At 35.4% G+C, this 17,110-nt stretch overlaps 1 protein-coding gene across 1 annotated transcript; it reads left to right on the top strand.

The window, feature by feature from the left end:
- The first annotated feature begins 285 nt into the window (after nt 1-285).
- Nucleotides 286-13,389, top strand: LOC123554667 (multiple epidermal growth factor-like domains protein 10). The gene is made up of 5 exons (XM_045344936.2): nt 286-435; nt 1,478-3,226; nt 3,437-3,545; nt 6,065-6,138; nt 9,702-13,389. Exons 1-5 carry the CDS (start codon nt 387-389, stop codon nt 9,851-9,853), a joined length of 2,133 nt encoding a protein of 710 aa, XP_045200871.2. The 5' UTR covers nt 286-386; the 3' UTR covers nt 9,854-13,389.
- Nucleotides 13,390-17,110: the final 3,721 nt, after the last annotated feature.

Below are 17,110 nucleotides of genomic sequence, written 5' to 3' on the forward strand. Positions count from 1 at the left end.
GTGCAACCGAACAAAACATCAGTAGACTCGGTTTAACTGAGACGATTAATAAGAGGTTGTGAAATGTGTAACAGATTGCACGTCAACTAGTACCAGGTCAAGCGGGCTCCACTTCAAGCCAAAGCTTGTAGTGTTAAAATTGATTTATTTACTTGTTTACATGTAGTCATACGTAAACCGAAATATTTGTTTTCCTGTAATAACTGCGCAACAATATGACAGTTAAACAAAGCGTAGATTGTTTTAACCGTACAAAAATGCAAAATTGTATATGTAAAGACACAGTTTCAACCTAAACTTCCTCTTTAATATATAAGTTGAAAGCGTAATAGCAAAGTAAGCCTTCTGGTAATTGCATTTGCTTTTAGGATATTTAGTTTCTAGTGATGGATAACAGATTAGTACTATTGCTTGCTGCTGTTGTCACTAATTTTGGTAAGTCATTTCCTTTTGATTCATGCAATAAAATGTATCCTGAATAGTTTTACCTAAAGTAAGCCTGTGTTTAGCAGTACCTAGTTTTTTAAGAGTCCCGATCATAAAGATCTTGTGAAAATATTTGTTCAAAATTAAGAAGCAAATGGGAAACAGCCGTGCTACGTAAAATGTTTTACTTAAGTCTTTGATACTCAAGGATTAAGAGTACGAAAGAAACCATATACGAGAGCCATTGTGCCGAGTCGCGCAATGGTTTTGGTGAAGCTGAACTCAATTTTAGTATGAATTGTAATACATGTACAAGGTAACAGCAGCGGATTTTGATGTAATTTAGCAGTAAAAAACGACAGAAAAAACTGTCCCTTAGAAGATACAAGATTCAGATTCCTGTTTTTCTTTTCATTTTCTGTCAGTCAGTCTGGGATAAATCTTCAATATAATGGAAAGAATTTTACTCTAAAATGGGTCTGTGTGGTTACCCTGTAATAAGAATTCATTTTGTATAGAATATACTATACAGGGAATAATATTTAGGTATAACATCACATAAAAATCTTCTTACAGATTTTATTTATAATGATATGACAATTAAGGAAAAAGCGCCGCAACATGCGCTAATGATTATTATTGCTGATTTGTTTCAGACGTGTTCATCTAATTTGAAAATCTTTATTGAAATCCAGTTACCCATGTTTCACTGTAAAAGAGTCAATATGCTTAGTGACAAAAGTTCAAACTGTGTAACCACATCAATACCATCTGATAGTGTCGCTGTGCTTCAGAAGCAAGACGAACAACACTAATGGTGTAACCCGTCAAGTAAAGAATGCAAGTTAACAAGACACACATAAACATTAAAATCCCTGTTTCTGACACGTTTCTGAACCTTCTCAGGATTTGGCATATAAGTAATTAATGCAATTGATACGTTTGCACTTATATGAATGGCTGTTTTTTTTCCAAATATACCAAAAGATATACATATGTATGACTAATTAGTAAAATGAAATACACACTGAATATTAGTTTCACTTTTTAGGTCATTTATTGGCAAGTCAAAACTTGAATTGCGCTCGAGGGTACTGGGGCGAAGATTGTAAAAGTAGATGTTCCAAAGGATGCACGTACATCGGATGTGACAAAGTAACTGGCTCTTGCTTTGGATGCAACTCAGGATATCACGGGAAACATTGTGACATTTCGTGCCCGGCACATTGCGTATGTAATCGTTTCAATGGAAATTGCACATCCTGTTACAATGGCTGGTATGGTGATTTGTGCAATATGCCATGTCACAACAATTGCTCATCGTGTTCAAAAACTACGGGAGTGTGTTCCACATGTAATTATGGCTGGTATGGCACACACTGTAGCATACCGTGCTCCATGGGATGCAACAGAAATTATTGTACAAAGTCAACTGGATACTGTTCAAGGTGTAAAGTAGGATGGTATGGGTCAAACTGTGAAAAACAATGTCCAACAAACTGTCATGATGGCTGTCATAAAACTTCAGGTGGCTGCACTTACTGCAATTCTGGGTTTTGGGGTTCTAAATGTTCAATTGTTTGCACGACAAATTGTGAAAGTTGTCAAAAATCTGACGGGACATGTTTATTTTGTCCTAATGGTTTTTGGGGAAGTAACTGTTCACAAACGTGCAGTACGAACAATTGCAAAAAATGTGACAAAAATACAGGTAGTTGCAAAACTTGCAACTCTGGTTTTTGGGGACCTAACTGTAAGTACGTATGCAACAAATGCAGAAATGAAAAATGCGACCGTTTCACTGGCGTTTGTGAGACTTGTCCAGTTGGATTTGCAGGAGAACACTGTAATATAACGTGTGATATTTCAAACTGTTCCAGGTGGTCTTGTACTAAAATTCAAGGATTTTCGTGTTCAGATTGCAAGTACGGATTTTGGGGAACACGTTGTGAGAAACAATGTGATACAAATCACAGATGCAGATATTGCAGCAAAAACACTGGTGGTTGTATTTCTTGTTTAAGCGGATATTGGGGGATATCTTGTGAAAAAAACTGTACTAAGTCTTGTAGTTCCTGCAACAAATATACGGGATATTGTTGGAATTGCAAAACTGGGTTGTGGGGAAATTTTTGCGAGAACAATTGCACCGTAAATTGCATTTGCGACAGGACAACCGGAATATGTAGTTCATGCGTACATGGTGATTGGGGAAAAGTTTGTGAGAATAAATGTAATGAAAACTGCTACAGTGGTTGCGATAAAGGTACGGGAAAATGTTCTTCTTGTAAAGCCGGATTCTGGGGAAAGTTTTGTAAGAACAAATGCCTGGCAGGAGACAGATGTCAAGATTGCGACAATTCAAATGGAATATGTAGTAAATGCGTTTTAGGTTTCTGGGGTAGTTCGTGTGAAAAGAATTGCGCAACAAACTGTGCAGAAGGTTGCAATAAAAAGACCGGAACGTGTACATCTTGTGCGCCTGGTTTAAGTGGTTTGAACTGTGATATCAAATGTGAGGATGAAAACTGTGAAACTTGTCATAGGTATCCTGACAGTCATTCCTGTATCATATGCAAAGCCGGGTACTGGGGTCAAAGCTGTGACATTCAGTGTAAATCTGAACGATGCATTGAATGTCATATGAATGAAGGACGATGTACCCTGTGTGATGATGGTTTCTGGGGGACACCCTGCCATTTAAGATGCAACGCAGGCTGTAAATGCTGCAGTGTCACTTCCGGTACTTGTTCTCGACAACATTACTGCTTAGGAACGAATGATATGCGAAACACAACAGGTATCTTGTTTAGCATCGGCTGAATAACAACTTCATCGAAATTACGTATACCAGAATTTCATCAATCTAAATAACATTTTATATATACATATTTCTGATAGAAATTACATTTAAGTAATTAGCACTCACTATGTGTTTATATCGTTATCATTTTTCTTATGTTTACATACATGTATACATGTACTCTATGTTTTTATTTTGATTGTATAGTGGTACTTGAGCAGACAAACAACACCTTGAATACAGTTAGTTTTACATTACTTGGCTGTTCTGTAGCAGTGCTTCTCGTAGCAATTGGGATACCGTGCATGATAAAGCGGTAAGAAAAACGTTTCAATTATTGCATCTAAATATAATGTTAAAAGATAACTAAAACTCTTTTTCGAAAGTAAGACATACCCAACACAAGTATGTGAAAATGATATATTCAGAGTTTTTGTAGATTTGTTAAGTAGATCATAATTTAAAAGTTTGCCTCATGCACTAAATTTCAAACTCTCCCTCGATAGTCTTTTTCATGATTAAACGTACTGGTATAAATTTTTGTACACTTGTAGACAAATATAGATTTACTGATAAGAACATAATAAACATAAAAGCAAATATCTAACATGAACAACTTTACCTTATAATGATGTTGTTTTATGTTCAAAGGACAGATATCATTTGCAAAGAAAACGGAGGTGCAGATACAGGGTCCGTGGTGCCTATATTTTGTGGAGTTCTTGTTTGAGCCAGTCCTCGAAATCAAAAACAAATGAATAAATAAAACTTATTTTGTATTTTCTAAGTTTGTAAGTTACGAATTCATACGCAGTTTCAGGAAAAAACACACAAAATTCGTGCCCAAGAAATGAAGATTTCACAGCATTTTACTGATATGTGGTCCAGATTCAAATAAAATTCTTTTTTCTTCCCCAAAATATAGACAGCTAAATTTCAATTTGTTTCGAAGATATAGAAAGAATTAAACCAAAGTTAGTTTGTTTTTGTCATTATTTCTCCTGAATGGTAACGAAAAATGCTGATTTGTTAATTTTTTAGACATTTCTTGTACTTTTGGCTTTAAAAATTGACTTGAGTTAATAGATTAAATGATGTCGTAACACTACTAGATTGAAAATGTTTCAAGCTGTCAATAATAAATGCGCATTGCACATAGTGTAAATGTATACTTAACAGCAAAAGCAAAAGAAACTATTCAGATGTATAACTGGGATATTTTTAATATAAAAACTTAAATTTATAAGTTTGACTTGTTTTCTTCATACCACATTGTACTTTAAGAATTTAAAAAGTCGAGCAACCCTGAAGTCAGTTGTCCCACAATAGGCGCTTTGCACGAAATTAACGAGGAAACATTGATGACTGACTCACTCGAAAAACAGTCTAAAATTAAAGAAAAATATTGTTGGCTACATGGCACGACTGAATCAAATTCAGCGCAAGCGTGTAATTGGAATGCTACAATGTGACAGACACGTAGAAGATACAGCCAGAATTTCGGGCAATACGGCTATTATGGGACTACTGACTTCACGATTGATCGATTTTTAAAAAAAATAACACGTGAATTTCTTCAAGTGTATTGTTATATATATATTTTTTTAAATACGCAGTTGTACATCTGGATGGTTTCTTCTGCTTTCAGTATATAGTGTTACCAGAAATTGCACTTAAAACATATAATGATGTTCGTAGTTTATTGGCCTTGAGACTGCAAAAGTATTTTTTCTCACGGAATGACACAAACAAAGAAAATATATGTTATTCATTTTTTACGGTCTCAAAGCATCTCTTCGATTTAAAAAAAACAACATCTACTCCCTTTCAAGAAACTACTTTATTGATAATGACTGAAGATTGCATCGTGTTCTTGCATCAATAAGTACTGAATTAATTTTGCTACCCCCATCTAAAAATATGCGTTCTTTTTAACTTCAATTTACATGATAATCTAATAGTAAATCTGGATCTAACATAACACTCATGGTTTTTATTCCATTTAAAACTACGTTCTTTCAAATAAAAGATGACTGCAGATTACATCGTGTTAGTTTTTGTTTTTAACTTGCTATTAAATTACTGAAGTTGTAAAACATAAACACGTAATGTCAACATCCTATTTATTGAATCAATCTTTAAGAAACGGATGTTTTGTTTACTGTTTTTCAAGTTCATAAAAATGGACCACAGGGAAATGGTAAATTTACAGCAAAATCAAACTCTTCAATCATCCCCCAGAAATATCAACATTTCGGCTTGGGTGGTTCCAATACTCCTTATTTTATAGTTTTGATTATTGTTTAAGAAAGCACAATTTCGATACGGTGCTTTCTTTTAATTCAATTTTGTCTGTGGACAATTTGTGCGATGTGCAACTTCAATAACCCAAGAACTCTCTACAAATTCTAATTTGTTTAGTTTTGCCTATCGTTTTCTCGTTTAGGCTTGTCCAGTATTAAAAGTAGGGACAATGCGCCGCTTTCCATGGAATTGAGCGTTGTAAGAATATATCTGCGTTATGTCTGTAAATTTTATTTTTGTATATATAACATGTGTAAATGTTGAGTGCTGCTCAACGCTTGGCTAAAAGGGCGGACAGTAGTAAGTATTTCCACTACCGTCCATGAACAAGCTCAATCAAGCCGACCAAGAAACGGTTTCAATTGTGTTGTGTTGAGCGGCCTGTGGGTGTCCATATTTTCTAATCTCTCTGACGAATATTGAAATAGCTCTTTGGATTAAATCACTTAATATCATAATAAATACTTAAATGTATTTTTCAACGATTCGATAAAGTTATCATGAAACAATTGATTTTTTGTTGTTTTATAGTCGAAGCAAACAAAAGGCTGGTGCAGCTACATCAGAAAATCAAAATGTAGTACAACAGAGTGTTTCATATACAGGTACGGCTAATGACCATTTTTTTTCGCTTCTTTTTAGCTCACCTGAGCACGAAGTGCTCAAGGGTGAGCTTTCCTGGTCAGTGATTGTCCGGCGTCCTTTTTTTGTCGTCCGTCAACACCTCCCTGTCTAAACCACCACTCTAATTTTGATGAAACTTCACAGGAATGTTTTGTGCATGATCCTTATTTAAAATTAGACAAAGAATTGATTTCCATACAGAACTCTGGTTGCCATTGCAACCGAAAGGAAAAACATCAAAAATCTTCTTGACAATGTCCAAAACCACAGGTCCTAGGGCTTTGACATTTTGTATGTGGCATTATCTAATGATCCTCTACCAAGTTTGTTATCCCCCGACGAAAGTCGGAGGGGTATAGTTTTGGCGTTGTTCGTCCATCCGTCCTTCCGTCCGTCTTTCCGTCCGTCCATCCGTCCGTCCGGAGCCATATCTAGGAAATGGTTCGGAATATTTATTTAAAACTTCATATACATGTTCATCACTATGAGTTCTTGCGGCCCGTCAAGTTTCAGTCAGATTGCCCAATTAACACCAGAGTTATGGCCCTTAGAAATTTCTAGTTTTAACTATATAGGGTACTATAAATATGGCAATTTCTTCATCATAATTTTTGATATATTTGACCTAGAACTATGAAACTTAAACAGAATTTAGATCACCATAATGTGGTTGTGTATACACAATTTCGTTCGGATTTATGTGTAAATTAAGAGTTATTGCCCTTTAATTGTATAAAAATCCACATATTTGTACATAACAAACTTACCATTTGGTAGAATTTCATTAAATTTCTTTCATTCTTTTCCATGAAAATTTATTGTAAACATGTGAAGTTGTGTACCAACACCTGGTCACCCCCTTACCTTGATTACATCCCTCCCTATCTCCCGCACCCCCCCCCCCCCCCGCCCTCAAAAAAAAAATTCCTTATTTAAATTTTTTTAAAACTTCAAAAACATGTTCACCACTATGAGGTTATGGGGCCCATCAAGATTCAGACAGATTGCCCAAGTAACGCCAGAGTTATGGCCCTTAGAAGTTTCCAGTGTTAACTATATAGGGTACTATAGATCTATAGATATGGCAATTTCTGCATCATAACTTTTGACATATTTGACCTTGAACTATGAAACTTTAACAGAATTTAGAGCACTATAATAATGTGGTTGTGCACACACAATTTCGAACGGGTTTCTTTTGTAACTTTAGAGTTATTGCCCTTTAATTTTCTAAAAATCCACATATTTGTACATAACAAATTTACCATTTGGCAGAATTTCATTAAATTTCTTTCATTCTTTTCTGTGAACATTTATTATAAACATGTGAAGTTGCGCACCCACACCTGGTCACCAACTAAACGCCTTGAAGGATTTTCATCAAACTTTGGTCAAACGATCAAAAGGTTTACCCTTTCACTATCCATAGCAGTGGCGGATGATTTAACTGTCGTTCAGACTGCCTTGTTCAAAGTATCTCCATAGGGACAAATATGGCCCAACCTTGGGGTCAAATAGTTTACATAGATTTATATAGGGAAATACTTCTTGTCCAAAACCACGTGGCCTAGGGCTTTAATATTTGATATGTAACATCATTTAGTGGTCCTGTATCAAGATTGTTCAAATTAAACCCACAGGGTAAATTATATGTTTTGTATTGACTTGTATAGGAAAAAAAATGAAAACCTTTATGTCAAAAACCACAGGACATAGGGCTTAAGTATGTGACGTGTATAGGAAAAGACTTTAAAAATCTTCTTTTCTTAAACCACTAGATATAGACCTTTGAAATTTGGTATATAGCATTGCATGGTGGTCCTCTATCAAGAGTGTTCAAATTATTACCCTGGGATGAAAGCGGCCCGCCCCGGGAGTCCAATTTTATATAGACTTATATAGAAGAATAAACTTTAAAAATCTTTTTGTCTGAAACCACAAGACCTAGGCCATTGATATTTGGTATGTAGCATTGCTTTATGGTCTTCTACCAAAATTGTTCAAATTAAAACTAAGGGATGAAAAGAGGCCCCATCCCGAGGATCCCAAGTTTCACATAGACTTTTATAGGAAAATCTTTAAAATCTTCTTTTCTGAAACCACAAGACAAAGGCCTTTGATAATTTGTATGTAGCATTGCCTTGTGGTTCTCTGCTAAGTTTGTTCAAATATGTCCCTAGGGTGAAAAGAGGCCTCGCCCTTGGAGACCCAAGCTTTATATACACTAATATAGGAAAAAAACAAGGCCTAAGCTTTTGATATTTGGTATGTTGCATTGCCTAGTGGCCCTTTACCAAGATTATTCAAATAATGCCCCTAAACAATCTTCTTGCCTGAAACTGCAAGGCCTAGGCTTTTCATATGTGGTATGTTACATTGCCTTATAATCTTCTACCATAATTGTTCAAATTAGGCCCCTGGGTGAAAAGAGGCCCTGCCCCGGGGGCTCCAAGTTTTACATAGACTTAAATAGGAAAACAAAAATAAAAGTCTGCTTCTCTGAAAGATCAAGGCTTAAGCCTTTGATATTTGGTGTGTAGCATTGCCTAGTGATTCTCTAACAGGACTGATTAAATTATGGGCTGAAAAGAGGCCACTTCCCTGGGGTCACTTGTTTGTGAATTATAGAGGGAAAAATACTTCAAATATTATTTGATTACATTTCCTATATTGTTTAATTATAATTACCTACTGGCCCCAAGTAATTAGGAGTCACTTGACTGTGACCTTGACCGACTGACCTACTCTTTTGTTTTTTACGATACAGCCTAGAAATTCGGATGACATGTACAGTTTTGCACACCAATCTTAAAACTGACTTTCAGTGACCTTGAGTTTGACTTACTGGCCTACTTTCTTGTTTTTTAAAGATACAGCCTTGAGATTTGGATGACGTGTACAGTTTTACAGACTGATCTTAAAACTGAATTTCAGTGACCATGAATGTGGCCTTCTGACCTACTTTTTGATATTTTAGATACAGTCTTGAAATTTGGATGACATGTACAGTATTGCATACCGATCTTAAAACTGACTTTCAGTGACCTTGAATTTGACTTACTTTTTGTTTTTTTAAAGATACAGCCATGAAATTTGGATGACGTGTACAGTTTTACAGACTGATCTTAAAACTGAATTTCAGTGACCATGAATTTGACCTTCTGACCTACTTTTCGATCTTTCAGATACAGTCTTGAAATTTGGATGACATGTACAGTATTGCATACCGATCTTAAAACTGACTTTCAGTAACCATAAATTTGATCCACTGACCTACTTTCTTAATATTTTAGCATCAGTTTGACCTTTGAAACATATAGCTCACATTACTCATGACATCATGACCCTCTTACTTCATTTGAAAAAGACCAATACTATAATACATTCCATTTTAGATTTTAAGTGTATATTCAACGTCTCTGTATTGACCACAAATACATTTTGATGTCAAGTTTATTTATATTTTAAGCTTGGCTGTATAAGATGGTTATAATATTTATTAAAAAGGATAACTTCAGTATCAATTCTTATCTTAATTTTTAAGTGGATCGTGAGGGAAAGGCTAGAATAGAGATACCATCGTTTCAAGCCGGTGTAGACAATTACACATATGAAACTCCGGAAACAAACAAGGGGTTTGAAGAAGAAGATTATGCTGATCTCCTTGAGGCAGACATGGTTTATGAAAACCGATAGGTTTCTGATGAGGAACTTTTAGCTTCGGTTAATTTCAGGAAATATATTTTGAGAATTCTGTTAAGATAGGCTTTGGCCATATTCCTGCTAGCTAAGAGACTCAAAGTGTACATAATTCATTGTAAATCTATTTACACACATTATAATTTTTCACCTGTTTCTTTCACATAAGCATCTTCGAATATGTTCATTATTTTCGTATTTACAGAAGTGTGCAAAATACATTTGACCAGGGATATTGACATAAATCCAGAGAATATTTACATCCAAAAGTACGAGTCGATGAAACTAAGTACTGCAATCATATATATAATATATTTGATTTTATTAATTAAACTGACACAAAAGACGCTGCACATTTTTATTAATGGCAAGTCAACATCTAAGTGTGTTTTACGGGACATTTTGTTGCTAATTATTTCAAGACCAATCCACAAAAGCAAAGTTTAAATGCTGTCAATAAAATCTAAAATCGCAATATATTTGAAATTGTCGTTTGGTATGGAATACAATTATTTTATTGTCTGTTAAGTACCTCCATAGAAAACGAAGTCAGTAAACACGCCGGTCAGATGTTTTGTTTTGAAATTCACGAAAACGTGTACCCTGTATAATTATTGTAAATATTTTTATGATAAATATATTTCTTTCATCACTTTATAATGTATGATTAATTTTAACATCTGATCTATCACCATTTTCATTGATCTAGTTTTCATTAAACTGTGTATAGTATACATATTTGTGATAACAAAAAATGCTAACCTTTATTGCAGTTATAAATTTATAATATTTTCAATGATTTTTTGTTTGACAAAATAAATGTTTCGGCTCTGGAGTATTGTAATGACCATAGTTTTTGGTTATGTCAGTTTATCTGAAAATGATATAAATATATAAATCGTGTACAATGACTATTGAAATTAATTCATTACCATCTTCTTAAGTGCTAGGAAAAGAAACCAATAAAATGCATAGCCTTTTACTCAGTTAGAGAAAATTGAACACTTGCTAAAATGGCATGATCTTAATTTGATGAAGAAATATCTACAATTTTAAAAACGAATTCTTAATTTTGTACTTTCTTTTTACTGTAGAAAATGTACATATACACAAACATGTATAACACTTTAGCACAGAAAGTCACTGATTTGTTACTGGTTTTATAAGATTGGTCATAATTAATGCTAACTTTTGAGATCTTGTTTATAGTCTGAAATTGTAATATTTTAAGGATTGATGTAATGGCAATATGAGACGCACCATGAGAAAACCAACATAGTGCATGTTCAACCAGCATGGATCCAGACCAGCCTGCGCATCCGCGCCATCTGGTCAGGACCCATGCTGTTCACTTTCAAGGCCAATAGCATTTAGAGAAACCGTTAGCGAACAGCATGGATCCTGACCAGACTGCGCGGCTGCGCAGGCTGGTCTGGATCCATCCTGGTCGCAAATGCACTATCATGTTGATTTTCTAATGGTGCGGCTCATATATTAAGTTACTGTTTATGAATTCGTTTTAAAATTGGCCAAACCTGCTGAGATTAGGCTCCAAATCTCAGTGTTATTGCTTTCCGTCAGTTCAATTTCAACACGCATTTATTTTATGTAAAATTTTTCCCTTCCTTTAATTGTATACTCCAAAACCATGGTCTTCAGGACTACACCACAAACAACAGCAGCGTAAACACGCACATACACACAAGCGCACAGGCACGCAGACGCAGTAACACAGAGGGGCACCACCAACTGACGGGCGATGGCCAAAGATATGATGGGCACCTAATTTCACTCACAGCAAAAGGAGAGGGTCGTTAATTCAAGGGGTGATGGGGGCAGAAAAAAGAAACGCCACCAACAAGCAAGACAATATACAAAACATGAAATACAAAATATAAAAAAAACAAGTTGAAAGCAGGGACACCGCTTAGGAATGGTACATCATCACAGTGATGACATTTATACATTATTAACTTTCCACTCTTAATATGTTTTCGTACATAAAACAGTTCATTTCAAACCATCTATCCACTATCCATCATGCCTCAGTAATCATGTCATGCAATAAGAAAATCATGGCATATCACTTAATGTACAGTAAGTAAGATTTAACTCTAAATGGTACTGGCGACAAAAATACTGTTTGTTTGTTTGTTTTGGGTTTAAAGCCGTTTTTCAACAGTATTTTAGTAAAGTAACGGCGGGCAGTAAACCTAACCAATGTTCCTGGATTTTGTGCCAGTATAAACCTGTTCTCCGTAAGTAACTGCCAACTTCCCCACATAAATCAGAGGTGGAGGACTAATAATTTCAGACACAATGTCGTTTATTAAATAGTCACGGAGAACATATGCCCAGCCCGAGGATCGAACTCACGACCCCGCGATCTGTGGACCGACGCTCTACCTACTGAGCTAAGCGGGCGGGTACAAAGCTACTGAGATTGGTAAATTGTCACGTAGGACAATTGTGCATTGGTTTTATCCCATGTCAGAAACAGAAAATTTACTAGCATCATGGGTAAAACATGTATAATTGTAAATGAAAATTTGTATCTTTTAACCTTATTTGTTATCACTGTTAGAATTAGTGATGTCTAGTCGTATTAAGACAGACTTCCCTCCCTTTGACTATACTTGCTAATGGCCACCAGATTTATTAATTGAAATATGTAATAAGGTATTCAATGATTATTACATACTCGTTTCTGTTCCCCGTTAAGTTACACTGGTACCGGAAACGTCAATATTTTTCCATACACTGACGCCTGAATTTCATATCGGGTGCGTGATGTAAATCAGTGTTTGTTGTTGCACTATTGTTTATTATTTAGTTCACTATTGTTAATCCTATTCAGGCTATTGAACAAATTTATGCTATTTACATTTTATTTATATGTATAGATGCGTATGTAACAAAAAGGTTATTATCTTTGCATCGGGAAATATGCACTCGTTCTTCAGCGGATGAATATTGCGTTCCTAAAATCGCGCAATATTTCCGCTGTAAAACTCGTGCATATTTCCCGATACAAAGCTAATAACCTATAAATATTCTATTGAATCATATTTAATTGTTTTTATTGCTATACATGATATTTATGAAGCCTTTGTATATGTGTTTCTGTTTGAAATTGGTTCAATGATGTGCATTATTACATACTCGTTTCTGTTCCCCGTTAAGTTACACTGGTACCGGAAACGTCAATATTTTTTCATACACTGATGCCTGAATTTCATATCGGGTGCGTGACGTAATTCAGTGTGTGTTGTTGCACTGTATTTTTCTATTTAGTTCGGTATTGTCAATCCTATTCAGGCTGTTGGACATATTTATGATATTTACATAATATTTATACGTGTAGATGCGTATGTAATAAAAAGGTTATTACCTTTGCATCGGGAAATATGCACACGTTCTTCAGCTGAAGAACTCGTGCATGTTTCCTGATACAAAGCTTATAACCTATAATTATGACCTTCTTGACGTTCTACACATAAATAGCTTAGCAAGTAATAAAATATGCGAAACTGCCCTCTGTTTAGTCGTCTATATAAAATGTGTGAACAGTTAACTTTGGGAACACAGAAGTTACCAGATATCACGCCAATATACTCCAGTTACAGAATTATATTGGATGAATGTTGAATAGGCTAGTTAGACGTCTGTAACTTCGTTATGTGTTAACATGAGAAAGACCTTTGCCTATTGAACTTCCCACTGACCTAATTTGGTGAACAGCTATTAAACAATTTCATTAAAAGTTATTTGAAGGTTTTCCTAATTTTTGCTCCTAATACGTAGCAATTGAACAAACTCTAGAAAGGGCCAACCAAATTTGCCACAGACCAGAAAGTGGTTCATGAGAGGAGGATATTGTTTACATTTTCAGCTCTGGTGGTACGTACCTGCAATCAAGCAGAAAAAGGTCGGTCCAAGTATGCTACAAACCAAGTTTAGAAATGGTGTTTCAGTGGGTTAATGATAAGATATTTGTTTAAATATTTGTTTTATGTTTAGCTCTGGGGTCCATAAAAGGGGTTAAGTGAAATCATTTGAATAGAAAAGGATGAGTCCATATTTGGATGCTACAGAACATATTTGGTGAAAATCAATCCAGAAGTTCATGAGAAGAAAATGTTTAAAGATTTTTCCCTAGATTAAGTTCTTTCTTTTGTTTTTGTTGGGTTTAACGTCGCACCGTCACACATTCATAGGTCATATGGCGACTTTCCAGCTTTGATGGTGGTGGAAGATCTCTGGTCCCCCTGCGTACATAATTTCATCACGAGCGGGCACCGACCTTCTGTAAGCCAGCTGGATGGCTTCCTCACATGACGAGGAGGGACACCGCTTAGGAATGGTACATCATCACAGTGATGACATTTATACATTATTAACTTTTCACTCTTAATATGTTTTCGTACATAAAACAGTTCATTTCAAACCATCTATCCACTATCCATCATGCCTCAGTAATCATGTCATGCAATAGGAAAATCATGGCATATCACTTAATGTACAGTAAGTAAGATTTAACTCTAAATGGTACTGGCGACAAAAATACTGTTTGTTTGTTTGTTTTGGGTTTAAAGCCGTTTTTCAACAGTATTTTAGTAAAGTAACGGCGGGCAGTAAACCTAACCAATGTTCCTGGATTTTGTGCCAGTATAAACCTGTTCTCCGTAAGTAACTGCCAACTTCCCCACATAAATCAGAGGTGGAGGACTAATAATTTCAGACACAATGTCGTTTATTAAATAGTCACGGAGAACATATGCCCAGCCCGAGGATCGAACTCACGACCCCGCGATCTGTGGACCGACGCTCTACCTACTGAGCTAAGCGGGCGGGTACAAAGCTACTGAGATTGGTAAATTGTCACGTAGGACAATTGTGCATTGGTTTTATCCCATGTCAGAAACAGAAAATTTACTAGCATCATGGGTAAAACATGTATAATTGTAAATGAAAATTTGTATCTTTTAACCTTATTTGTTATCACTGTTAGAATTAGTGATGTCTAGTCGTATTAAGACAGACTTCCCTCCCTTTGACTATACTTGCTAATGGCCACCAGATTTATTAATTGAAGTATGTAATAAGGTATTCAATGATTATTACATACTCGTTTCTGTTCCCCGTTAAGTTACACTGGTACCGGAAACGTCAATATTTTTCCATACACTGACGCCTGAATTTCATATCGGGTGCGTGATGTAAATCAGTGTTTGTTGTTGCACTATTGTTTATTATTTAGTTCATTATTGTTAGTCCTATTCAGGCTATTGAACAAATTTATGCTATTTACATTTTATTTATATGTATAGATGCGTATGTAATAAAAAGGTTATTATCTTTGCATCGGGAAATATGCACTCGTTCTTCAGTGGATGAATATTGCGTTCCTAAAATCGCGCAATATTTCCGCTGTAAAACTCGTGCATATTTCCCGATACAAAGCTAATAACCTATAAATATTCTATTGAATCATATTTAATTGTTTTTATTGCTATACATGATATTTATGAAGCCTTTGTATATGTGTTTCTGTTTGAAATTGGTTCAATGATGTGCATTATTACATACTCGTTTCTGTTCCCCGTTAAGTTACACTGGTACCGGAAACGTCAATATTTTTTCATACACTGATGCCTGAATTTCATATCGGGTGCGTGACGTAATTCAGTGTGTGTTGTTGCACTCTATTTTTCTATTTAGTTCGGTATTGTCAATCCTATTCAGGCTGTTGAACATATTTATGATATTTACATAATATTTATACGTGTAGATGCGTATGTAATAAAAAGGTTATTACCTTTGCATCGGGAAATATGCACACGTTCTTCAGCTGAAGAACTCGTGCATGTTTCCTGATACAAAGCTTATAACCTATAATTATGACCTTCTTGTCGTTCTACACATAAATGTGTAATAGCTTAGCAAGTAATAAAATATGCGAAACTGTCCTCTGTTTAGTCGTCTATATAAAATGTGTGAACAGTTAACTTTGGGAACACAGAAGTTACCAAATATCACGCCAATATACTCCAGTTACAGAATTATATTGGATGAATGTTGAATAGGCTAGTTAGACGTCTGTAACTTCGTTATGTGTTAACATGAGAAAGACCTTTGCCTATTGAACTTCCCACTGACCTAATTTGGTGAACAGCCATTAAATAATTTCATTAAAAGTTATTTGAAGGTTTTCCTAATTTTTGCTCCTAATACGTAGCAATTGAACAAACTCTAGAAAGGGCCAACCAAATTTGCCACAGACCAGAAAGTGGTTCATGAGAGGAGGATATTGTTTACATTTTCAGCTCTGGTGGTACGTACCTGCAATCAAGCAGAAAAAGGTCGGTCCGAGTATGCTACAAACCAAGTTTAGAAATGGTGTTTCAGTGGGTTAATGATAAGATATTTATTTAAATATTTGTTTTATGTTTAGCTCTGGGGTCCATAAAAGGGGTTAAGTGAAATCATTTGGATAAAAAAGGATGAGTCCATATTTGGATGCTACGGAACATATTTGGTGAAAATCAATCCAGAAGTTCATGAGAAGAAAATGTTTAAAGATTTTTCCCTAGATTAAGTTCTTTCTTTTGTTTTTGTTGGGTTTAACGTCGCACCGTCACACATTCATAGGTCATATGGCGACTTTCCAGCTTTGATGGTGGTGGAAGATCTCAGGTCCCCCTGCGTACATAATTTCATCACGAGCGGGCACCGACCTTCCGTAAGCCAGCTGGATGGCTTCCTCACATGACGAATTCAACGCCCCGAGTGAGACTTGAACCAACATCGATGAGGGGTAAGTGATTTAAAGTCAGACACCATAACCACTCGGCCTGATTAAGTTCCGGTGGTGCAAGAAAGGTTTAAGCGAAACCATGCCAATAACCTAGAGTAAGTTTTGTGAAGGTCCGTCAAGCAGAGCAATGGAGGAAATCGTTTATTTGTTTTTTTATTATTCTTAGCTCTGGATACCCTTAAATAGGAACAAGTTTAGCTTTTAACTTTTAGATTTTACTTTACAAAAACAAACTAAACCATTTTAAACAAATTGAAAGAAGTCCATGCAAGGATGCTACAGGCCAAATTTGGTGGAACTACATAAACTTGATTCAAAGAATAAGTTGTTTAAAGGTGTTATTCTGTTTTTAGCTCTTTTGGCCACATATCAAGTTATATGTAATTCTGACTGATAGCTTCAGAGTAAAAGGTGTTAATAAGTAAAGTTGCTGAGAC

This window comes from Mercenaria mercenaria, chromosome 7 (genome assembly GCF_021730395.1).
Source record: "Mercenaria mercenaria strain notata chromosome 7, MADL_Memer_1, whole genome shotgun sequence".
Classification (NCBI taxonomy): domain Eukaryota; kingdom Metazoa; phylum Mollusca; class Bivalvia; order Venerida; family Veneridae; genus Mercenaria; species Mercenaria mercenaria.

What these genes read in the sequence shown, in the direction of transcription:
- LOC123554667 (XM_045344936.2), top strand. Translation starts at nt 387, where the DNA reads ATGGATAACAGATTAGTACTATTGCTTGCTGCTGTTGTCACTAATTTT. An exon ending in TGCTGTTGTCACTAATTTTG is followed by an intron (nt 436 to 1,477) that starts GTAAGTCATTTC and finishes TTCACTTTTTAG; the next exon opens with GTCATTTATTGGCAAGTCAA. An exon ending in ATACCGTGCATGATAAAGCG is followed by an intron (nt 3,546 to 6,064) that starts GTAAGAAAAACG and finishes GTTGTTTTATAG; the next exon opens with TCGAAGCAAACAAAAGGCTG.